The sequence below is a fragment of the Heptranchias perlo genome, chromosome 16, assembly GCF_035084215.1.
Source record: "Heptranchias perlo isolate sHepPer1 chromosome 16, sHepPer1.hap1, whole genome shotgun sequence".
Lineage (NCBI taxonomy): Eukaryota > Metazoa > Chordata > Chondrichthyes > Hexanchiformes > Hexanchidae > Heptranchias > Heptranchias perlo.
This window is the reverse complement of record NC_090340.1, coordinates 63,281,068-63,307,510: the sequence shown is the minus strand read 5'-3', so window position 1 is coordinate 63,307,510 and position 26,443 is coordinate 63,281,068. Positions and strand designations below refer to the sequence as shown.

Below are 26,443 nucleotides of genomic sequence, written 5' to 3'. Positions count from 1 at the left end.
AAGACGACCTTGCAGCGAGTTTGTGCCTCTCTGAAACATAGATTCAAATCCAGTCCACATCAATGAGATCAAAGCTGTCCCTTTCACTACGTGAAATGAGTTTAGCTGGACTCACTTCAGCTGCTCACAGGCAGTAGCCCATGGCATAAAAGTGCTATAATTCACACGAATCGGCAGCCTCACTCAGCACACAAGGTTAGCAGATAGGTAAATGGCAATGATGTTTTACTACAGTTGTACAGGGCACTGGTGAAGCCACATCTAGAATACTGTGTGCAGTTTTGGTCTCCTTATTTAAAAAAGGACATAATTGCTTTAGATGCGTTCAGAGAAGGTTCACTCGACTGATTCCTGGGATGAGGGGGTTATCTTATGAGGAAAGATTGGACAAGTTGGGCCTGTATACATTGGAGTTTAGAAGAATGAGAGGTGATCTTATTGAAACATACAAGATCCTGAGGAGACTAGAAGGGGTAGATGCTGAGGGGATGTTTCCCCTTGTGGGAGAGACTAGAACTAGGGGCCACAGTTTAAAAATAAGGGGTCTCCCATTTAAGGCGGAGAGGAGGAGAAATTTTTTCTCTCAGAGGGTCGTGAGTCTGTGGAACTCCCTTCCCCAGAGAGCGGTGGAGGCAGGGTCACTGAATATTTTTAAGGCTGAGTTAGATAGATTCCTGATTAACAAGGGAGTCAAAGGTTATAGTAGGTAGACGGGAAAGTAGGGTTGAGGTCACAATCAGATCAGCCATGATCTTATCAAATGGCAGAGCAGGCTCGAGGGGCCGAATGGCCGACTCCTGCTCTTAATTCGTACGTTCGTAATGTCACAATGGTTCGGCGGGAAGCACTGTTCTGAGGCTGGGCTTAAGGTACACTGTTGGGGCAGAGTGCGTCCTTACTCTGCAACTAACTTATGCTATATCTGATCTGGGCGTACTTGATGCCAACACTGGGTACAAAAACTGGAAAAGTCTACCACTCCCCACTTTGGTGAGCACAAAAATCTCCATCAATTAGTCTACAAAAGACCCAGACATGAGGCAAGAAAATTACTCAGATACTGTATCCCAAAATATTATTTTCTAAAAGCAACCAATCTAATTTACATTTGAATGAAACAACACTATCTGCTTCCACCATCTCCCAAGGGAGCCTGTTCCAAAGATGGAATTCTCACTCACTGAAATATTGTTTCTGCAGATTAGTTTTGAATTTACCCTCCTTCAAGCGCAGGCCGTATCCTCTGGTTCTACTGTTCTGGACAAAGTGAAACAGCTTTATTTACGGATCAGCAGCACTCACTATTTGAATTTCTGAAGCATCGTTCGTGTATAGAAAGATGTCGCAGAGAATTTTAGTAGTGAGGGTATCAGAGGACACCTATGCAGAAGAGAAAAAAACTGGAAGCTTGAAGAGATGGGCTTTTAATGGCTTTCGAAAGCAGCCCAATCCTTCTTCAGCCAACATGCATGCACACACACGGCAGAGGGTTAATTGGACTACCATCTAAATTAGGAAGTTTCGCCTGAATCAGAAGACCACGGGTTCAAGCCCCACTCCAGAGACTTAAGCACAAAATCTTGGCTGACACTCCAGTGCAGCCCCGAAGGGGCGGCGCGCCCTGGCGGGGGGGGGCAGCCCAGAGGGGGCGGCACACTGGCGTTGGGGGGGGGGGGGGCAGCGCACCAGCGAGGGGGGGGCAGCCCTGAGGGGGCGGCACGCCGTCGGAGGGGCAGCATCGATGGAGCGCCGCACGGTCAGTGATGTCGTCTTTCAGATGAGGCATCAAACTATCCTCTCAGGTCCATGTAAATGATCCCATGGCACTATTCAAAAATGAGCAGAAGAGTTCTCCCAGTATCCTGGCCAATATATATCCCTCTACCAACATCACTTACAAAAAAAAAATTAAACAGTCATTTATCTCTTGGCTGTTTGTGGGACCTTGCAGTTTGCAAATTGGCTTCTCCAAGACGGCCTTCGAGACACAGGACAACGCAAAATCGTCGAGCAGAAATTGATAGCCAAGCTCTGCACCCATGAGGACAGCCTCAACCGGGATCTTGGGTTCATGTCACGCTACACGTAACCCCACCAGCAGGAAAAAAAAGTTATCTGCTTTTAATACATTCTCTCTCTCTCTCTGCCTTTCGGATCTCTTTCTCTCTTTGTCTGTGTAATTTGACCCATTGTGTATTCAGTATACTGGGACCTACTGTTTGCCGTGGCTAACCTGTCTGAACACCAACGACACCTTTGATTGGTGTGATGGTGTCCCAGCCTAATATAAGATATGCGATTTGAGAACCTCTCATTCACTCACTCACCTGACGAAGGAGATAATCTCCGAAAGCTTGTGATTTTCAAATAAAACTGTTGGACTATAACCTGGTGTTGTAAGATTCTTTACATTTGTCCACCCCAGTCCATCACCGGCATCTCCACATCATCCCTACATTACAACAGTGACTACACATCAAAAGCACTTCAGGAGATGTGAAGCGCTTCGAGTCGTCCTTAGATTGTGAAATGCAAGATCTTTTTTCCTTTCTATAATTCAACTTTTTATATCCCCAGAGTTCAATAAAAATCATTACCAATTACACAAAAGATGGAATTATTGATTTGTAAAATGCTGGCAACCATCCATTTCACTGAAACTTCAGATTAAATTCAGTGAATAATCGTTTTACAACATTTAAATAACCACTAAAGACTCTACCTGCGCTCCCCCGAAGGATTGTCAAGTTTATCCAGTGTCTGGCTGAGCCGTGTGGACCAGCTTCCCGGTCCCATCCTGTCTCATCAGCTGCTGGTATCAGCCCTGGCGGCGGTAGAAGTGCTACAAATTGTCTCAGCGTCCCTGAGTTCTAAGGTGATGGAGGGACGAGGGGGCAATCAGCCAGGGCCGCCGCTCATGATCGTTTCACAGTCTTCACCACTGAAAGTGCACAGGTGAACAGAAGGTGAGGCCAGACCAGGCTCAGCTGTGATAAACAACAATCCAGGCTTACACATGATTAGTGGGCACTTGCACAAGATATTGGTGAGCAACCAAGCCTGTAGAAGCTGACCCCAGTGTGGAGTCATGGCTTTCAGGAGAGGACAGGAGAAAACTGACGAAGGAAAGAGTAAAAATTTGGGCGCGAGGCTACCTGCTTGTCAACGACTCAGATACATACTTTCAAAAGACATTTGATAAAGTACCACATAATAGGCTTGTTAGCAACGGAAGGAAACCTGCCGTCCTTACCCAGTCTGGCCAATATGTGACTCCAGACCCACAGCAATGTGGTTGATTCTTAATTGCCCTCTGAAATGGCCTAGCAAGCCACTCAGTTGTAAAATCTCACTAAAAAAGTCATAAGAAGAATAAAACCGGACAGACCACCCGGCATCGGACCACTAGGCACCGGACATGACAAACGCAAACCAAGCCCAGTTGACTCTGCAACGTCCTCCTCACTAACATCTGGGACTTGTGCCAAAATTGGGAGAGCTGTCCCACAGACAAGTCAAGCAACAGCCTGACATAGCCATACTCACAGAATCATACCTTTCAGCCAAGGTCCCAGACTATTCCATCACCATCCCTGGCTATGTCCTGTCCAACCAGCAGGACAGATCGACCAGAGGTGGTGGTACAGTGATATAAAGTTCGGAGCAAGTAGTCCTGGGAGTCCTCACCGTTGACTCTGGACCCCATGAAATCTCATGGCATCAGGCAACCTCCTGCTAATTACCACCTACCACCCTCCCTCAGCTGATGAATCAGTCCTCCTCCATGTTGAGCACCACTTGGAGGAAGCACCGAGGGTAGCAAGGGCATAGAATGTACTCTGGGTGGGGGACTTCAATGTCCATCACCAAGAGTGGCTCGGTACCACCACTACTGACCGAGCTGGCCGAGTCCTGAAGGACATAGCTGCCAGACTGGGCCTGCAGCAGGTGGTGAGCGAACCAACATGAGGGAAAAACTTACTTGACCTCATCCTCACCAATCTACCTGTCGCAAATGCATCTGTCCACGACAGTATTGGTAGGAGTGCCCACCACACAGTCCTCATGGAGATGAAGTCCCGTCTTCGCACTGAAGACACCATCCAACGTGTTGTGTGGCACTATCACCGTGCTAAATGGGATAGATTCAGAACAGATCTAGCAGCTCAAAACTGGGCATCCATGAGGCGCTGTGGGCCATCAGCAGCAGCAGAATTGTATTCCACCACAATCTGTAACCTCACGGCCAGGCATATTCCTCACTCTACCATTACCAACAAGCCAAGGGATCAACCCTGGTTCAATGAGGAGTGTAGAAGAGCATGCCAGGAGCAGCACCAGGCATATCTAAAAATGAGGTGCCAACCTGGTGAAGCTACAACTCAGGACGACATGCATGCTAAACAGCGGAAGCAACATGCTATAGACAGAGCTAAGCGATGCCACAACCAACGGATCAGATCAAAGCTCTGCAGTCCTGCCACATCCAGTCGTGAATGGTGGTGGACAATTAAACTAACGGGAGGAGGAGGCTCTGTAAACATCCCCATCCTCAATGATGGCGGAATCCAGCACGTGAGTGCAAAAGACAAGGCTGAAGCGTTTGCAACCACCTTCAGCCAGTAGTGGCGAGTGGATGATCCATCTCGGCCTCCTCCCGATATCCCCACCATCACAGAAGCCAGTCTTCAGCCAATTCGTTTCACTCCACGTGCTATCAAGAAATGGCTGAGTGCACTGGATACAGCAAAGGCTATGGGCCCCCACAAAATCCCGGCTGTAGTGCTGAAGACTTGTGATCCAGAACTAGCTGCGCCTCTAGCCAAACTGTTCCAGTACAGCTACAACACTGGCATCTACCCGACAATGTGGAAAATTGCCCAGGTGTGTCCTGTCCACAAAAAGCAGGACAAATCCAATCCGGCCAATTATCGCCCCATCAGTCTACTCTCAATCATCAGCAAAGTGATGGAAGGTGTCGTCGACAGTGTTATCAAGCGGTACTTACTCACCAATAATCTGCTCACCGATGCTCAGTTTGGGTTCCGCCAGGATCACTCAGCTCCAGATCTCATTACAGCCTTGGTCCAAACATGGACAAAAGAGCTGAATTCCAGAGGTGAGGTGAGAGTGACTGCCCTTGACATCAAGGCAGCATTTGACCGAGTGTGGCACCAAGGAGCCCGAGTAAAATTGAAGTCAATGGGAATCAGGGGGAAAACTCTCCAGAGGCTAGAGCCATACCTAGCACAAAGGAAGATGGTAGTGGTTGTTGGAGGCCAATCATCTCAGCTCCAAGACATTGCTGCAGGAGTTCCTCAGGGCAGTGTCCTAGGCCCAAACATCTTCAGCTGCTTCATCAATGACCTTCCTTCCATCATAAGGTCAGAAATGGGGATGTTCGCTGATGATTGCACAGTGTTCAGTTCCATTTGCAACCCCTCAGATAATGAAGCAGTCCGAGCCCGCATGCAGCAAGACCTGGACAACATCCAGGCTTGGGCTGATAAGTGGCAAGTAACATTCGCGCCAGACAAGTGCCAGACAATGACCACCTCCAACAAGAGAGTGTCTAACCACCTCCCCTTGACATTCAACGGCATTACCATCGCCGAATCCCCCACCATCAACATCCTGGGGGTCACCATTGACCAGAAACTTAACCGGACCAGCCATATAAGTACTGTGGCTACAAGAGCCGGTCAGAGCTGGGTATTCTGCGGTGAGTGACTCACCTCCTGACTCCCCAAAGCCTTGCCAGGAGTGTGATGGAATACTCTCCACTTGCTTGGATGAGTGCAGCTCCAACAACACTCAAGAAGCTGGACACCATCCAGGACAGAGCAGCCCGCTTGATTGGCACCCCATCCACCACCCTAAACATTCACTCCCTTCACCACTGGCGCACTGTGGCTGCAGTGTGTACCATCCACAGGATGCACTGCAGCAACTCGCCAAGGCTTCTTCGACAGCACCTCCCAAACCCACGACCTCTACCACCTAGAAGGACAAGATCAGCAGGCACATGGGAACAACACCATCTGCACGTTCCCCTCCAAGTCACACATGGAAATATATCGCCGTTCCTTCATCGTCGCTGGGTCAAAATCCTGAAACTCCCTTCCTAACAGCACTGTGGGAGAACCTTCACTACATAGACTGCAGCGGTTCAAGAAGCCGGCTCACCACCACCTTCTCAAGGGCAATTAGGGATGGGCAATAAATGCTGGCCTCGCCAGCGATGCCCACATCCCATGAACGAATTAAACAAAAATTGAAGCCCATAGAAGGGGCAGCGGCAGCATAGATACGAAATTGACTAAAGGACAGAAAACAGAGTGTAGTGGTGAACGGTTGTTTTTCGGACTAGAGGAAGGTATACAGTGGTGTTCCCCAGGGGTCAGTACTAGGACCACTGGTTTTTTTTGATATATATTGATAACTTGGACTTGGGTACACAGGGCACAAATTCAAAATTTGCAGAAGACACAAAACTTGGAAGTGTGCTAAACACTGTGGAGGATAGGGATAGACTTCAATAAGACATGGACAGGCTGGTGGAATGGACGGACACGTGGCAGATGAAATTCAACGCAAAGAAGTGCAAAGTGATACATTTTGGCAGGAGGAATGAGGAGAGGCAATATAAACTGAATGGTACAATTCTAAAGGGGGTGCAGGAACAGAGAGATCTGAGGGTATATGTGCACAAATCTTCGAAGTTGGCAGGTCAGGTTGAGAAAGCAGTTAAAAAAGCATATGGGATCCTGGGCTTTATAAATAGAGGCATAGAATACAAAAGCAAGGAAGTTATGTAGAAACACTGGTTCGGCCACAACTGGAGTATTGTGTCCACTTCTGGGCACCGCACTTTAGGAGGGATGTGAAGGCCTGAGAGAGGGTGCAAAAAAGATTTACTAGAATGGTTCCAGGAATCAGGGATTTCAGTTATGTGGAGAGACTGGAGAAGCTGGGGTTGTTCTCCTTAGAGCAGAGAAGGTTGAGAGGAGATATGATAGAAGTGTTCAAAATCATGAAGGGTTTAGCTAAAGTAAATAAAGAGAAACTGTTCCCATTGGCGGATGGGTCGAGAACCAGAAGACACAGATTTAAGGTGATTGGCAAAAGAACCAAAGGCGACATGAAGAAAAACTTTGTTATGCAGCGAGTGGTTATGACCTGGAACACACTGCCTGAAAGGGTGGTGGAGGCAGATTCAATTATGGCTTTCAACAGGGAATTGGATAAATACTTGAAGGGAAAAAATTAGCAGGGCTACGGGGAAAGAGCAAGGAATAGGACCAACTGGAGTGCTCCTACAAAGAACCAGCACGGGTTCAAAGGGCCAAATGGCCACCTTCTGTGCTGTAACCATTCTCTGATTCTATGTTCTTCCAACAGGGGTCACTCGGCAGCACTCTGGGGCAGAAGTCCCAGTTGATTTTTCTCTTTTCTAGCTCAAGGGTGCTGATCCCAACTGGAGCACCGGGGAGATCAAATAATGCAACATGGACCAGGAAATGAATCTGGGACCGTCCGGTCTGAACAGCTTGGTACAACTGCATAGCAGGCCTTTGCCCACTAGGCCACCAGGGGAGCTTGTTTTAACAGGTTTCATGTCATTCTTTCCTATACCGTCACACAGAAACTCTCTCAGTTGCTGCACTGTGCTGAAGGTACTCATCAGCAAGCGGCAATATGGCACTTTTACAACACGTTCTGATTGTCAACCTCAGGAAACTAAGCTCCAGTGCTGTTGTGCAACCGGCATTCTCAAACCGTATTAAATGGGACGCATGAAGTTTCCCGTTCGTTATCTCATACATTGGTTCAGTTGGCCACGGCAGTGTCTATCTTTGTCAGGAAAATCCCAGATTTTATGCCAGAGTCTATGCTCTCAACCTACGGAGCAGTTGGGATACAAATAGCACCGGTGCTCCTGAGCCACGGAGGGCAAAATCACCATGGGGTCACCGTTCCTGATCGCTATCCAGTGTGATGGCAAGTTTGGGCTCTGATGGACACATGGTGGAATAGCCCATCAACTGCCACTAGGATGAAGTATCAGATGGCATCTTGCACCCAGCTACGACTGGACATTGAAGCTGATGTGTGGGTGGGGGGCGGGGGCGAAGGAGAGTTGGTCAGTCAGCTGAAATTAATTTTATAAAGTTTCCCTCCTCTGCCTGACAGCAATCTGCTGCATGTAAAATCGCTCAGGAAACATAACCATTCCGTGTGTCGCAAAGCGACTTGGGGCCGATCCTGCCCCAGACTCCACACCTCAACCTGGAACTCACCTGTTCCATCAAACCACCACCACCACCCATCACACACGGCAACTGACCACCCCTCACCCCCCCACCCCCACCCCAATCACAGCCCATCAGCCTTCACCATCCCACCATTTTGAATTAGACCACATACGTCTCAAGAGCTGTGCAACGATCGTAGAATCATACAGCACAGGAGGCGGCCATTTGGCCCATCGTGTCTGTGCCAGCTCTTTGAAAGAGCTATCCAATTAGTCCCACTCCCCTGCTCTTTCCCCACAGCCCCGCAAATTTTTCCTTTTCTAGTATTTATCCAATTCCCTTTGAAAGTTATTATTGAATTTGCTTCCACCGCCCTTTCAGGCAGCGCATTCCAGATCATAACAACTCGCTGCCTAAAAAAATTATGGTTTCCAAACTTTGCTGTATTCAAACTTCCAAAAAAACTGTCAGCTACCCAAATAAAAACTGTGCTTCCACTGCAGAAATCATGTTTATTCCTAAACAGCAACTAAAAAGAATGCACTTTTAGCCAACATATACCGATGGACAGAATTCTCAAGACTTTGGCTTGTGATCCACAAGTTTTGAAATAATGTGCTGTACAGTAATACATCTCCAGGCAAGATCAGTTGTAGCGACAATGAAGATAGTGGAGAATAAAGAATGCCTGATCATGTACTCAGGAAATTCCAAAGTGCTTCACAGCCAATTAATTACTTCTGATGTGTCGTCACGGTTGTTTTGTAGACAAACATGGCAGCCAATTTGTGCATAGCAAAGTCCCACAAACAGCAATGAGACAAATCACTAGTTTTGGTGGTGCTCTGAAGGATAAATGTTGACCAGGATAATCGGGGTTACTCCGCCGCTTTTCTTCGAACAGTAACTTTGGATCTTTTACGTTCACTTGAACAGGCAGACAGGGCCAGATTAACATCTAATCTGAAAGACGGCACCTCTGACAGTGCAGCACTTCCTCAGTACTGCACTGATAGGTCAGCCTAGATAGGATCATAGAAAGGTTACAGCACAGAAGGAGGCCATTCGGCCCATCGAGTCCACACCGGCTCTACTCAAGAGCAATTCAGCTAGTCCTACTCCCCCGCCCTTTCCCCGTAATCCTGCAATGTTTTTTCCTTTCAAGTACTTATCCAATTCCCTTTTGAAGGTTATGATTGAATCTGCCTCCACCACCCCCTCAGGCAGTGCATTCCAGATCCTAACCACTCACTGTATAAAAATGTTTTTCCTCATGTCACCTTTGGTTCTTTTGCCAATCACCTTAAATCTACGTCCTCTGGTCCTTGACCCTTCCGCCAATGGGAACAGTTTCTCTCTATCTAATCTGTCTAGACCCTTCTTGATTTTGAAGATTACGTGCTCAAATCCTGGAGTGGGGCTTAAACCCACAAGCTTCTGACTCAGAGGTAAGCCACTCAGTCGAGCTGACATTATGTTTGCTCTGTTTACATCTGAGATTTGCCTTAACTTCCAAACATGAATCCAAGCCTCAAATACACGCCAAAAACATTTTCAGATACTGGTAGTTATGTTTTTGGAAATAGATTCATAAAACACAAACAGAAAAACCAACAGTAGACAGGGTTCCAACAAGTGATTCAGATACAAGTTTTAAAAATATATTGAGATTGAATTTCAGTAAATCACTACCAGTAGTTCCACCCAGTATAAGTACTGAACTTCTTCCAATTTTTTTTTCTCTCTAAACTGCACCTTCACTGAGCAGAGTTGTACAGTAAACTTGGCATGAAACAAAATACATCCAATTGTTACAACCCTGAAGGCACAGAAATACGAGGGTGTCTCCTTTACGCAGACGCTGCATTTCCAGTGTATTTTGTACATGTTACAGATAGCCAGGAGTGTACAAGGAAATAATCTAACCAACAAGTTCAGATGATCTCATAAAACATTTCATGCAGTTTATAAAAGTCACTGAAACTGTGGAATGAGATTACAGGAATGTGATCACTCCGGATCTCAGATATATGCCGTGTGGGGGGACTTTATATTCACTTTTTTTTTTGCCACCAGCAGGAATCATGCAGATGCCATTGCCTAGTTGTCATTAATATGGGACACATACTGACTCATGCGAGGGAGCAGTTCCACAGACGGCGGCAGCCGTCCAACACCTCAACCAAGTTGTTGTCCTTCCGTGCGAACTTTCACAGGTCAGGTCAGCAAGCTTTCCATTCACAGGGGGATCAGAACAAAAAACAATTTTGACTTCACATGGGCAGACCCTCCAGCGGCAAGCAATGGATGGTGATAAGGAACTCTGACTGATTGGTCCCCGTCCCCAGCCCGGGGATTCCGAGACCAATTCTAGGGGAACTGCAGAACATTACAGCACAGGAAACCATTCAGCCCATCATGTTTGTGCTGGCTCTTTGCTGAGGAAATCCTAAACCAATTCCTCCGCCTCACGCTCCCCTAATATGGCCCTGCATTTTCCTCTGCTTCAAAAATTTATCTGACTTTCCCTTATAAGATGCAAAGGTCTCTCCTCAACCACTCCCCGTGACAAAGAATTTCATGCTTCAGCAACCCTCCGTGCAAATAAATTTCTCTTAACCTCTCTCCTTTTGATTGATAACCCCTCGTCACTGACACTCCAACCAGAGGAAATAGTCTTTCCACATTCACTCGATCAGAACTTCCTTAGCCTTCTCTGCTCCAGTGGAAATAGTCCCAGTGTCGGCCTCACAACTATAGATTCCCAATTCAGCTTTTCACTATTTAGAACAAAATAATAAACATATTCAGCATATACATACAAACAATTTCTCTTATCAGCAAGCCGCATAAAACGTCGCCACACCGCTGCCTAGGCTGAAACCAGGAATGGAAAGTAACTTTCCTGATCTGTATCACACTGGATGGTGCATTTACCCACTACGTCACTGAAGGATTAATTGTCAAAACTATTGCGTGCTTACTGACTGATGACCAACAGTTGATTCCCAAGAAATAACAGTTTGAATCCGTAGCATCCTCATCTGAGTCAGAAGGTTGTGGGTTCAAGCCTCACTTCAGCACAAAATCTAGGCTGACGCTTCAGTGCAGTACCGAGGGAGTACTGCACTGTTGGAGGTGCCATCTTTCAGGTGAGATGTTAAACTGAGGCCCCGTCCATCTGCCTTCTCAGGTGAATGTAAAAGATCCCATGGCGCTATTTAAATTAGAACAGGGGAGTTCTCCCCGGTGTCCTCAACCAATATCTGGTCATTATCTCATTGCTGTTTGTGGGAGCTTGCTATGCGCTGCACTACACTTCAAAAGTATTTTGTTGGACGTGAAGCATTTTGGGACATTCTGAGGTCGTAAAAGGCGCTTTATAAATGTAAGTTCTTTCTTTGAAGCTATGCATATTTCTACAAGTTTTGGTGGAACTTTCCATACATTCTCACAACTTGCCCCTTTCCATTACCTGAAGGGGCTGCGCCTCAACCTCTGGCTGCATTTTTCACCTCCAATCTTCACCTTTGGTCACCCGGCGTGCAAAGGGGCAAGCAGATTGAAGGGTCAAGCAGATTGAAGGACCTCCAGCTCCGCGTGGCACGCACAGGTCCAAGATACGAAGGATCGGCAGGGAGGATTTCTCCGACTACTTGCCGCTGTTCCAGCCCTCGTGTACGCCATGGAGCATGACCGGTGACTTCCACCACTCCGCGACCAGTGGGCATTGCGGGTCATTACCCGTCTCAGTGACGATGCTACCCTAAGTCCTATTAAGATAACCCACACACACTTTTAGTTTGACTGGGCCATTCCATTATTTATTAACGGTTCTCTCCTTCGGCCTTTTTTGATTGACCTCTAGGGGTGACACTAAGTTGCCCCAATGTCATCAAATGGAAACGGAAAAATCAATATGGCAAGTTTACTTACATTAATATAAAAAATAAACAAAAAAAATCCAATTAAATAATATTCTTAATAAGCAACAGAACACAGGACACCGATTAATTATTAATATTGTCATTGGCGTCTACAATACATTCCATACCCTGCAGTGCCCACCGGTTGCGGAAGGAACCGAGTGCACTGGCGGGCACCGTATGCTCTATCTCCACGGCCAAACGGGCATGGAAAATGCCTTGGAAGAGAGACAGGCAGCCAGAGCGATTCCCTCCATCCCGGAACTACAAATTGCCGAACTTATCCACCCACCCACCTCATCACTGATGGCCAAAGGTTAGCAACATGAGGCTAAAATGCAGCCAAAAGTGGAGGAGGTGCCCCTCCAAATAGCTGAAGAGGGGCTGCAACCTCTCAACACTGCACATATACATGAAATACATACTCCTCTAGGCCGCAGAAATTATATGGCCTAGGAGTCCACCGAGGTACTTAAAAAATCTATTGCACACAACCGCTCCACGTAACACTCTCGACCCCAGGTCCCCAACAGACGCCCGCAGAGACAGCCCTCCACAGGGGCCCCACGCCTCCGCCAGGCGGTAAGATAGAATGCCTGACCGCAAGGAAGTGGAGGAGTGTACACAGAAGCAGCCCATATAGGAAACCCCTCTGTGTCGAGTAGAATGGCACCAAGGGAATTGCCGAGTGACTGCTCGATTTGTGAGGCACAGGCCCCTGAGGGAAGATCCGGGGCCTGGGGCCGATGAGAAATTCTGCCCGAATGAGGGGGAGATCGGGTGGGATTGCTCCACACCTGACGGGAGTCAGGGTCGAACACGACTTTCAATGCCAGGATAGCTTCTCTCGTGGGTCGGACGTAACGCCAGGACATCCGATGTACCAATGCTGCCGGCAACATCCAGACCGCTCCCCCGCCATCCGGTACATCCCTGACTCTGGTTAGCTTCGCAGCGAAGGCCCTCTGCTCCCCCCCGTGGAGGTGAGAACGGCGGAGTAGCAGCTCGCCAGGAGAGCCGCTGCCAATGACGGAGGAGAGCTCCTGCTGGAGTCAACCATGTTCCAGACCCAGATAAGATATTGATAAAAGACAGGCAGTTCCTGCAAGGTTCTCTCCTTCGGGGGAGGGGCTTGCGGGGGTCGCACTTGTATTTCTCCTTGCGTCCAATACCACTATCAGCCAGGATGAAACAGTGATCTCACAACTCGTGAACAATACACCTTACACTGTTGCACTCTCAAACCTCAACCTTACTGCTTTAACATTTTGCGAAAGCCCTGCATGTGCACAGATCATACAATAACACGGTGCTGTCCACTAGAAATTGCCGACCAGCCACCAAATATGGCTACGGCAACACCATTTAGCCACATGCACTCATTTTAGTAGAAAATGCATTACATACTCTCACACAATACAGGTCAATGTACTGCACATGTGTATATTCACTTAAACATCTACCACCATTCGGTAACCAAGGAAGTAAAGCCCTCACAACGATCAAAAAATACTTTTCAGCTTACCATTTTACCAACAAATGCACAAAAAGGTTTACGTACACATAAAGGCGCTAAACAAATACAAGTAGCTGTGTAAATACGAATATCATGTGCCTGACAACGGTGTATATTACTCTTTTATTTACCAATTAGCCACATGTGGCTCATGGCTAACATGCTGGAGAACACTGCAGCAGTCAAAATCACAACTAGATTTACTGTGACATCCTCACTCACAGGGTACTCGGGTGCAAAAAGGAACTGAGCTGTGGTTTCAACGGCACTCACCTGGCGGGATGGTGAACCCAGAAGCGAGCTGCACTGTCGGCTGTTGCTGTGGGCGGATGATAAGCTGTGGGGCGACAATACGCTGGGGTGCCCCTATCCCGGGACGAGGAGCCTGCGACTGTGTGGCTGGTGCATGGATGATGCCGGGGGCAGACGTGACGACTTTTGTGATTCCGACATGGGGCTGTGCTATCATGTTAACTACAGGTTTTGCCACGGTATTGATAGTGGCCGGGGTGCTGACTGTAGGGAGAGAGTTGGTAACTGTACATTGAGGCTGATTGCTGGAAGGGTTGGTCACAGGGACAGAAGCAGCTGTGTTATTTAATAGACTGAGTGTAACGGGCTGAGATTGAGTGTGCAGAACAAGCTTTGTCTGTGACGTGGAGTCTGTATTGGTGGCTGCGGGGCTGGAAATTGTACTGCTGACAGCAGCAATCTGATGGTTAGCCAATTGTGTCACTGTTGCACCGTGACGGACGCCTGTCCTTGCCCCGACTTGCAGCAGACCGGGAGCGTTCACATTGCTGAGGGGGGCAACTCCATTCTGCGACGGTGCAGTGCCTAAAACGTTGCTGGCATTTACGGTGTGTATTGGCGGTCTTTGGAGGGTGACGGTGGGTGTGTTGGCACTGCCCATCAGGACGCTGGCTTGAGACACCGAGGCGACTTGAGGGGTAAGGGTTGAGTTGCAAGATGAGCTGTTTCTGGCGGTGGGCATGGTCAGGGCACTGGAGCCCAGGGTGCTGGCAGTCCCAGAGGTCGAGAGGTGGTTACAGGGACCCGGGGGGGTCCCAGCAGCGAGGCACAGAGCAGCAGCTGCACCGGGAGAGCTGGAGTTTGCGACCACCCCATTGACAGCCTGAGGCGGGGGTCGGGGAGGCTTGAGTGGGGCGGGCAGATGGTTCGACACTGGGGGTTCGCTTGTTGTCATCAGGCCCAGGGCAGGGACTCTGCTCCCGGGGTTAGTGCTGCCCAGAGGTGGAGGGGCCGCCGCTGGACTGCTGATGCCGGGGGTGGGTGAAGTCGGCGCCGCTGGAGGTGGATGAGGCGGCCGGTAGGGCTGAGGGAGGCGGCCGGTGCCTGGGGTCGCTGCACCTGATCCCCGGGCTCCGGCCGCTGAGGTGTCCGAGGAGGGGTTGCTGTTGGCGGGAGGTGGCGGGAGCTCGTTGGCGGCTGCTCGCTGACTGAGGCCGGGCCTGGCGGCTGGCTCCTGCCCAAAGCCCGAGGCCGGACTGGGGGCCGCCGCCGCCGCCGCCGCCGCTTTCTCCCCGAGCTGCGATGGCGCCATCCCGTCGAGACGCTGCTGTCCGACGGCCGAGACGCTGCCTCCCGCCGGGCCCGGTCTCTCCTCGCCCTGCGGGGCCGCTCCGACGCCGCGGCCGGCCAGCTGCGACTCGAGCGATCCCACCAGGTCGCTGACGGCTTTCTCGTCCACCTCTGACAGGAGCAGGTCCTCCAGCGGGTCCGAGCCCGCCGCCATCTTCCCTCCAATGCCCGGCCGCGCATGCGCAACCACAACCCCCCTCACCCTCGCCCGCCGCACGGCATGGCGGGAACCCAGGTGACGTCAGAGCCTGGACCCGACCCCGGGATTCCCAGGCTCATATTGGAGGAGGGAGGAACAGGGAGTAATGGGGAGATGGTGTATTAGGGACAGGGAGTAATGGGGACAGGGAGTAACAGGGACAGGGAGTAATGGGGACAGGGAGTAATGGGGATAGGGAGTAATGGGGAGATGGTGTATGAGGGACAGGGAGTAATGGGGACAGGGAGTAACAGGGACAGGGAGTAATGGGGACAGGGAGTAATGGGGATAGGGAGTAATGGGGAGATGGTGTATTAGGGACAGGGAGTAATGGGGACAGGGAGTAACAGGGACAGGGAGTAATGGGGATAGGGAGTAACAGGGACAGGGAGCAATGGGGAGATGGTGTATTAGGGACAGGGAGTAATGGGGACAGGGAGTAATGGGGAGATGGTGTATTCGGGACAGGGAGTAATGGGGACAGGGAGTAACAGGGACAGGGAGTAATGGGGAGATGGTGTATTAGGGACAGGGAGTAATGGGGACAGGGAGTAATGGGGAGATGGTGTATTCGGGACAGGGAGTAATGGGGACAGGGAGTAACAGGGACAGGGAGTAACAGGGACAGGGAGTAATGGGGAGATGGTGTATTAGGGACAGGGAGTAATGGGGACAGGGAGTAATGGGGAGATGGTGTATTCGGGACAGGGAGTAACGGGGACAGGGAGTAACGGGGACAGGGAGGAACAGGGACAGGGAGTAACAGGGACAGGGAGTAATGGGGACAGGGAGTAATGGGGATAGGGAGTAATGGGGACATGGTGTATTAGGGAGAGGGAGTAATGGGGACATGGTGTAATAGGGACAGGGAGTAATGGGGACAGGGAGTAACAGGGACAGGGAGTAATGGGGAGATGGTGTATTAGGGACAGGAGTCATACGGACAGGGAGTAATAGGGACAGGGAGTAATAGGGACAGGGAGTATTAGGGACAGGGAGTAATGGGGATAGGGAGTAACAGGGACAGGGAGTAATAGGGAGATGGTGTATTAGGGACAGGGAGTAATGGGGACAGGGAGTAATGGGGAGATGGTGTATTCGGGACAGGGAGTAACGGGGACAGGGAGTAACAGGGACAGGGAGTAATGGGGACAGGGAGTAATGGGGACAGGGAGTAATGGGGATAGGGAGTAATGGGGACATGGTGTATTAGGGAGAGGGAGTAATGGGGACATGGTGTAATAGGGACAGGGAGTAATGGGGACAGGGAGTAACAGGGACAGGGAGTAATGGGGAGATGGTGTATTAGGGACAGGAGTCATACGGACAGGGAGTAATAGGGACAGGGAGTAATAGGGACAGGGAGTAATGGGTACATGGTGTATTAGGGACAGGAGTCATACGGACAGGGAGTAATGGGGAGATGGTGTATTAGGGACAGGGAGTAATGGGGACAGGGAGTAATGGGGAGATGGTGTATTCGGGACAGGGAGTAATGGGGACAGGGAGTAACAGGGACAGGGAGTAACAGGGACAGGGAGTAACAGGGACAGGGAGTAATGGGGAGATGGTGTATTAGGGACAGGGAGTAATGGGGACAGGGAGTAATGGGGAGATGGTGTATTCGGGACAGGGAGTAACGGGGACAGGGAGTAACGGGGACAGGGAGGAACAGGGACAGGGAGTAACAGGGACAGGGAGTAATGGGGACAGGGAGTAATGGGGATAGGGAGTAATGGGGACATGGTGTATTAGGGAGAGGGAGTAATGGGGACATGGTGTAATAGGGACAGGGAGTAATGGGGACAGGGAGTAACAGGGACAGGGAGTAATGGGGAGATGGTGTATTAGGGACAGGAGTCATACGGACAGGGAGTAATAGGGACAGGGAGTAATAGGGAGATGGTGTATTAGGGACAGGGAGTAATGGGGATAGGGAGTAACAGGGACAGGGAGTAATAGGGAGATGGTGTATTAGGGACAGGGAGTAATGGGGACAGGGAGTAATGGGGAGATGGTGTATTCGGGACAGGGAGTAACGGGGACAGGGAGTAACAGGGACATGGAGTAATGGGGACAGGGAGTAATGGGGACAGGGAGTAATGGGGATAGGGAGTAATGGGGACATGGTGTATTAGGGAGAGGGAGTAATGGGGACATGGTGTAATAGGGACAGGGAGTAATGGGGACAGGGAGTAACAGGGACAGGGAGTAATGGGGAGATGGTGTATTAGGGACAGGAGTCATACGGACAGGGAGTAATAGGGACAGGGAGTAATGGGTACATGGTGTATTAGGGACAGGAGTCATACGGACAGGGAGTAATGGGGACAGGGAGTAATAGGGATAGGGAGTAATGGGGACATGGTGTATTAGGGAGAGGGAGTAATGGGGACATGGTGTAATAGGGACAGGGAGTAATGGGGACAGGGAGTAACAGGGACAGGGAGTAATGGGGAGATGGTGTATTCGGGACAGGGAGTAATGGGGACAGGGAGTAACAGGGACAGGGAGTAATGGGGACAGGGAGTAATGGGGACAGGGAGTAATGGGGACAGGGAGTAATGGGGATAGGGAGTAATGGGGACATGGTGTATTAGGGAGAGGGAGTAATGGGGACATGGTGTAATAGGGACAGGGAGTAATGGGGACAGGGAGTAACAGGGACAGGGAGTAATGGGGAGATGGTGTATTAGGGACAGGAGTCATACGGACAGGGAGTAATAGGGACAGGGAGTAATGGGTACATGGTGTATTAGGGACAGGAGTCATACGGACAGGGAGTAATGGGGACAGGGAGTAATAGGGATAGGGAGTAATGGGGACATGGTGTATTAGGGAGAGGGAGTAATGGGGACATGGTGTAATAGGGACAGGGAGTAATGGGGACAGGGAGTAACAGGGACAGGGAGTAATGGGGAGATGGTGTATTCGGGACAGGGAGTAATGGGGACAGGGAGTAACAGGGACAGGGAGTAATGGGGACAGGGAGTAATGGGGATAGGGAGTAATGGGGACATGGTGTATTAGGGAGAGGGAGTAATGGGGACATGGTGTAATAGGGACAGGGAGTAATGGGGACAGGGAGTAACAGGGACAGGGAGTAATGGGGAGATGGTGTATTAGGGACAGGAGTCATACGGACAGGGAGTAATAGGGACAGGGAGTAATGGGTACATGGTGTATTAGGGACAGGAGTCATACGGACAGGGAGTAATGGGGACAGGGAGTAATAGGGATAGGGAGTAATGGGGACATGGTGTATTAGGGAGAGGGAGTAATGGGGACATGGTGTAATAGGGACAGGGAGTAATGGGGACAGGGAGTAACAGGGACAGGGAGTAATGGGGAGATGGTGTATTAGGGACAGGGAGTAATAGTGACAGGGAGTAATAGGGACATGGTATAATAGGGACAGGAGTCATAGGGACAGGGAGTAATAGGGACATGGTGTAATAGGGACAGGGAGAAATAGGGACAAGGACTAATGGGGATAGGGAGTAATGGGGAGATGGTGTATTAGGGACAGGGAGTAATGGGGACATGGTATATTAGGGACAGGAGTCATACGGACAGGGAGTAATAGGCACATGGTGTAATAGGGACAGGGAGTAACAGGGATAGGGAGTAATGGGGAGATGGTGTATTAGGGACAGGGAGTAATGGGGACGTGGTATATTAGGGACAGGAGTCATACGGACAGGGAGTAATAGGGACAGGGAGTAATAGGGATAGGGAGTAATGGGGACATGGTATAATAGGGACAAGGAGTAATGGGGATAGAGAGTAATGGGGATAGGGAGTAATGGGGATAGGGAGTAATGGGGAGATGGTGTATTAGGGACAGGGAGTAATGGGGACATGGAGCAATGGGGACATGGTATATTAGGGACAGGAGTCATACGGACAGGGAGTAATAGGCACATGGTGTAATAGGGACAGGGAGTAACAGGGATAGGGAGTAATGGGGATATGGTGTATTAGGGACAGGGAGTAATGGGGACATGGAGTAATGGGGAGATGGTGTATTAGGGACAGGGAGTAATGGGGACATGGTGTATTAGGGACAGGAGTCATAGAGACAGGGAGTAACAGGGATTAATAGGGACATGATGTAATCGGGACAGGGAGTAATAGGGACATGGTATAATAGGGACAAGGAGTAATGGGGATAGAGAGTAACGGGGATAGGGAGTAATGGGAAGATGGTGTTTTAGGGACAGGGAGTAATGGGGACATGGAGTAAAGGGGACATGGTATATTAGGGACAAGGACTAATGGGGATAGGGAGTAATGGGGAGATGGTGTATTAGGGACAGGGAGTAATGGGGACATGGTATATTAGGGACAGGAGTCATACGGACAGGGAGTAATAGGCACATGGTGTAATAGGGACAGGGAGTAACAGGGATAGGGAGTAATGGGGAGATGGTGTATTAGGGACAGGGAGTAATGGGGACATGATATATTAGGGACAGGGAGTAACAGGGACAGGGAGTAATGGGGACATGGTGTATTAGGGACAGGGAGTAACGGGGACAGGGAGTAACAGGGACAGGGAGTAATGGGGAGATGGTGTATTAGGGACAGGGAGTAATGGGGACAGGGAGTAACAGGGACAGGGAGTAATGGGGACATGGTGTATTAGGGACAGGGAGTAACGGGGACAGGGAGTAACAGGGACAGGGAGTAATGGGGACAGGGAGTAATGGGGACAGGGAGTAATGGGGACAGGGAGTAATGGGGACAGGGAGTAACAGGGACAGGGAGTAATGGGGACATGGTGTATTAGGGACAGGGAGTAACGGGGACAGGGAGTAACATGGACAGGGAGTAATGGGGAGATGGTGTATTAGGGACAGGGAGTAATGGGGACAGGGAGTAACAGGGACAGGGAGTAATGGGGAGATGGTGTATTAGGGACAGGGAGTAATGGGGACAGGGAGTAACAGGGACAGGGAGTAATGGGGAGATGGTGTATTAGGGACAGGGAGTAATGGGGACAGGGAGTAACAGGGACAGGGAGTAATGGGGAGATGGTGTATTAGGGACAGGGAGTAATGGGGACAGGGAGCAATGGGGAGATGGTGTATTCGGGACAGGGAGTAACGGGGACAGGGAGTAACAGGGACAGGGAGTAATGGGGACAGGGAGTAATGGGGATAGGGAGTAATGGGGACATGGTGTATTAGGGAGAGGGAGTAATGGGGACATGGTGTAATAGGGACAGGGAGTAATGGGGACAGGGAGTAACAGGGACAGGGAGTAATGGGGAGATGGTGTATTAGGGACAGGAGTCATACGGACAGGGAGTAATAGGGACAGGGAGTAATAGGGAGATGGTGTATTAGGGACAGGGAGTAATGGGGATAGGGAGTAACAGGGACAGGGAGTAATAGGGAGATGGTGTATTAGGGACAGGGAGTAATGGGGACAGGGAGTAATGGGGAGATGGTGTATTCGGGACAGGGAGTAATGGGGACAGGGAGTAACAGGGACAGGGAGTAACAGGGACAGGGAGTAATGGGGACAGGGAGTAATGGGGACAGGGAGTAATGGGGATAGGGAGTAATGGGGACATGGTGTATTAGGGAGAGGGAGTAATGGGGACATGGTGTAATAGGGACAGGGAGTAATGGGGACAGGGAGTAACAGGGACAGGGAGTAATGGGGAGATGGTGTATTAGGGACAGGAGTCATACGGACAGGGAGTAATAGGGACAGGGAGTAATAGGGACAGGGAGTAATGGGGACATGGTGTATTAGGGAGAGGGAGTAATGGGGACATGGTGTAATAGGGACAGGGAGTAATGGGGACAGGGAGTAACAGGGACAGGGAGTAATGGGGAGATGGTGTATTCGGGACAGGGAGTAATGGGGACAGGGAGTAACAGGGACAGGGAGTAATGGGGACAGGGAGTAATGGGGACAGGGAGTAATGGGGACATGGTGTATTAGGGAGAGGGAGTAATGGGGACATGGTGTAATAGGGACAGGGAGTAATGGGGACAGGGAGTAACAGGGACAGGGAGTAATGGGGAGATGGTGTATTAGGGACAGGAGTCATACGGACAGGGAGTAATAGGGACAGGGAGTAATGGGTACATGGTGTATTAGGGACAGGAGTCATACGGACAGGGAGTAATGGGGACAGGGAGTAATAGGGATAGGGAGTAATGGGGACATGGTGTATTAGGGAGAGGGAGTAATGGGGACATGGTGTAATAGGGACAGGGAGTAATGGGGACAGGGAGTAACAGGGACAGGGAGTAATGGGGAGATGGTGTATTAGGGACAGGGAGTAATAGTGACAGGGAGTAATAGGGACATGGTATAATAGGGACAGGAGTCATAGGGACAGGGAGTAATAGGGACATGGTGTAATAGGGACAGGGAGAAATAGGGACAAGGACTAATGGGGATAGGGAGTAATGGGGAGATGGTGTATTAGGGACAGGGAGTAATGGGGACATGGTATATTAGGGACAGGAGTCATACGGACAGGGAGTAATAGGCACATGGTGTAATAGGGACAGGGAGTAACAGGGATAGGGAGTAATGGGGAGATGGTGTATTAGGGACAGGGAGTAATGGGGACGTGGTATATTAGGGACAGGAGTCATACGGACAGGGAGTAATAGGGATAGGGAGTAATGGGGACATGGTATATTAGGGACAGGAGTCATAAAGACAGGGAGTAATAGGGATAGGGAGTAATAGGGACATGATGTAATAGGGACAGGGAGTAATAGGGACATGGTATAATAGGGACAAGGAGTAATGGGGATAGAGAGTAATGGGGATAGGGAGTAATGGGGATAGGGAGTAATGGGGAGATGGTGTATTAGGGACAGGGAGTAATGGGGACATGGAGCAATGGGGACATGGTATATTAGGGACAGGAGTCATACGGACAGGGAGTAATAGGCACATGGTGTAATAGGGACAGGGAGTAACAGGGATAGGGAGTAATGGGGATATGGTGTATTAGGGACAGGGAGTAATGGGGACATGGAGTAATGGGGAGATGGTGTATTAGGGACAGGGAGTAATGGGGACATGGTGTATTAGGGACAGGAGTCATAGAGACAGGGAGTAACAGGGATTAATAGGGACATGATGTAATCGGGACAGGGAGTAATAGGGACATGGTATAATAGGGACAAGGAGTAATGGGGATAGAGAGTAACGGGGATAGGGAGTAATGGGAAGATGGTGTTTTAGGGACAGGGAGTAATGGGGACATGGAGTAAAGGGGACATGGTATATTAGGGACAAGGACTAATGGGGATAGGGAGTAATGGGGAGATGGTGTATTAGGGACAGGGAGTAATGGGGACATGGTATATTAGGGACAGGAGTCATACGGACAGGGAGTAATGGGGACAGGGAGTAATAGGGATAGGGAGTAATGGGGACATGGTGTATTAGGGAGAGGGAGTAATGGGGACATGGTGTAATAGGGACAGGGAGTAATGGGGACAGGGAGTAACAGGGACAGGGAGTAATGGGGAGATGGTGTATTCGGGACAGGGAGTAATGGGGACAGGGAGTAACAGGGACAGGGAGTAATGGGGACAGGGAGTAATGGGGATAGGGAGTAATGGGGACATGGTGTATTAGGGAGAGGGAGTAATGGGGACATGGTGTAATAGGGACAGGGAGTAATGGGGACAGGGAGTAACAGGGACAGGGAGTAATGGGGAGATGGTGTATTAGGGACAGGAGTCATACGGACAGGGAGTAATAGGGACAGGGAGTAATGGGTACATGGTGTATTAGGGACAGGAGTCATACGGACAGGGAGTAATGGGGACAGGGAGTAATAGGGATAGGGAGTAATGGGGACATGGTGTATTAGGGAGAGGGAGTAATGGGGACATGGTGTAATAGGGACAGGGAGTAATGGGGACAGGGAGTAACAGGGACAGGGAGTAATGGGGAGATGGTGTATTAGGGACAGGGAGTAATAGTGACAGGGAGTAATAGGGACATGGTATAATAGGGACAGGAGTCATAGGGACAGGGAGTAATAGGGACATGGTGTAATAGGGACAGGGAGAAATAGGGACAAGGACTAATGGGGATAGGGAGTAATGGGGAGATGGTGTATTAGGGACAGGGAGTAATGGGGACATGGTATATTAGGGACAGGAGTCATACGGACAGGGAGTAATAGGCACATGGTGTAATAGGGACAGGGAGTAACAGGGATGGGAGTAATGGGGAGATGGTGTATTAGGGACAGGGAGTAATGGGGACGTGGTATATTAGGGACAGGAGTCATACGGACAGGGAGTAATAGGGACAGGGAGTAATAGGGATAGGGAGTAATGGGGACATGGTATATTAGGGACAGGAGTCATAAAGACAGGGAGTAATAGGGATAGGGAGTAATAGGGACATGATGTAATAGGGACAGGGAGTAATAGGGACATGGTATAATAGGGACAAGGAGTAATGGGGATAGAGAGTAATGGGGATAGGGAGTAATGGGGATAGGGAGTAATGGGGAGATGGTGTATTAGGGACAGGGAGTAATGGGGACATGGAGCAATGGGGACATGGTATATTAGGGACAGGAGTCATACGGACAGGGAGTAATAGGCACATGGTGTAATAGGGACAGGGAGTAACAGGGATAGGGAGTAATGGGGATATGGTGTATTAGGGACAGGGAGTAATGGGGACATGGAGTAATGGGGAGATGGTGTATTAGGGACAGGGAGTAATGGGGACATGGTGTATTAGGGACAGGAGTCATAGAGACAGGGAGTAACAGGGATTAATAGGGACATGATGTAATCGGGACAGGGAGTAATAGGGACATGGTATAATAGGGACAAGGAGTAATGGGGATAGAGAGTAACGGGGATAGGGAGTAATGGGAAGATGGTGTTTTAGGGACAGGGAGTAATGGGGACATGGAGTAAAGGGGACATGGTATATTAGGGACAAGGACTAATGGGGATAGGGAGTAATGGGGAGATGGTGTATTAGGGACAGGGAGTAATGGGGACATGGTATATTAGGGACAGGAGTCATACGGACAGGGAGTAATAGGCACATAGTGTAATAGGGACAGGGAGTAATGGGGACATGGTGTATTAGGGACAGGAGTCATAGAGACAGGGAGTAACAGGGAGTAATAGGGACATGATGTAATCGGGACAGGGAGTAATAGGGACATGGTATAATAGGGACAAGGAGTAATGGGGATAGAGAGTAACGGGGATAGGGAGTAATGGGAAGATGGTGTATTAGGGACAGGGAGTAATGGGGACATGGAGTAATGGGGACATGGTATATTAGGGACAAGGACTAATGGGGATAGGGAGTAATGGGGAGATGGTGTATTAGGGAGAGGGAGTAATGGGGACATGGAGTAATGGGGACATGGTGTATTAGGGACAGGAGTCATACGGACAGGGAGTAATAGGCACATGGTGTAATAGGGTCAGGGAATAATGAGGACATGGAGTATTAGGGACAGGAGTCATAGAGACAGGGAGCAACAGGGACAGGGAGTAATAGGGATAGGGAGTAGTAGGGACATGATGTAATAGGGACAGGGAGTAATAGGGATAGGGAGTAATAGGGACATGATGTAATAGGGACAGGGAGTAATAGGGACATGGTGTAATAGAGACAGGGAGAAATAGGGACAAGGACTAATGGGGATAGGGAGTAATGGGGAGATGGTGTATTAGGGACAGGGAGTAATGGGGACATGGTATATTAGGGACAGGAGTCATACGGACAGGGAGTAATAGGCACATGGTGTAATAGGGACAGGGAGTAACAGGGATAGGGAGTAATGGGGAGATGGTGTATTAGGGACAGGGAGTAATGGGGACATGATATATTAGGGACAGGAGTCATACGGACAGGGAGTAATAGGCACATAGTGTAATAGGGACAGGGAGTAATGGGGACATGGTGTATTAGGGACAGGAGTCATAGAGACAGGGAGTAACAGGGAGTAATAGGGACATGATGTAATCGGGACAGGGAGTAATAGGGACATGGTATAATAGGGACAAGGAGTAATGGGGATAGAGAGTAACGGGGATAGGGAGTAATGGGAAGATGGTGTATTCGGGCAGGGAGTAATGGGGACATGGAGTAATGGGGACATGGTATATTAGGGACAAGGACTAATGGGGATAGGGAGTAATGGGGAGATGGTGTATTAGGGACAGGGAGTAATGGGGACATGGTATATTAGGGACAGGAGTCATACGGACAGGGAGTAATAGGCACATGGTGTAATAGGGACAGGGAGTAACAGGGATAGGGAGTAATGGGGAGATGGTGTATTAGGGACAGGGAGTAATGGGGACATGATATATTAGGGACAGGAGTCATACGGACAGGGAGTAATAGGCACATAGTGTAATAGGGACAGGGAGTAATGGGGACATGGTGTATTAGGGACAGGAGTCATAGAGACAGGGAGTAACAGGGAGTAATAGGGACATGATGTAATCGGGACAGGGAGTAATAGGGACATGGTATAATAGGGACAAGGAGTAATGGGGATAGAGAGTAACGGGGATAGGGAGTAATGGGAAGATGGTGTATTAGGGACAGGGAGTAATGGGGACATGGAGTAATGGGGACATGGTATATTAGGGACAAGGACTAATGGGGATAGGGAGTAATGGGGAGATGGTGTATTAGGGTGAGGGAGTAATGGGGACATGGAGTAATGGGGACATGGTGTATTAGGGACAGGGAGTAATGGGGACATGGTGTATTAGGGACAGGAGTCATAGAGACAGGGAGTAACAGGGAGTAATAGGGACATGATGTAATCGGGACAGGGAGTAATAGGGACATGGTATAATAGGGACAAGGAGTAATGGGGATAGAGAGTAACGGGGATAGGGAGTAATGGGAAGATGGTGTATTAGGGACAGGGAGTAATGGGGACATGGAGTAA

The 26,443-nt window shown here is 49.6% G+C and overlaps 1 protein-coding gene across 1 annotated transcript in view; it reads right to left on the bottom strand.

Moving 5' to 3' along the window:
• Window positions 1-15,468, bottom strand: part of LOC137333834 (transcription initiation factor TFIID subunit 4-like) — a 249,460-nt gene extending 233,992 nt beyond the window's left edge. Inside the window, exon 1 of the mRNA XM_067998200.1 lies at window positions 13,971-15,468. Within this exon, the coding sequence (XP_067854301.1) occupies window positions 13,971-15,453 (1,483 nt within the window). The 5' untranslated portion in view covers window positions 15,454-15,468. The remainder of the gene's footprint in view (window positions 1-13,970) is intronic.
• Window positions 15,469-26,443: the final 10,975 nt, after the last annotated feature.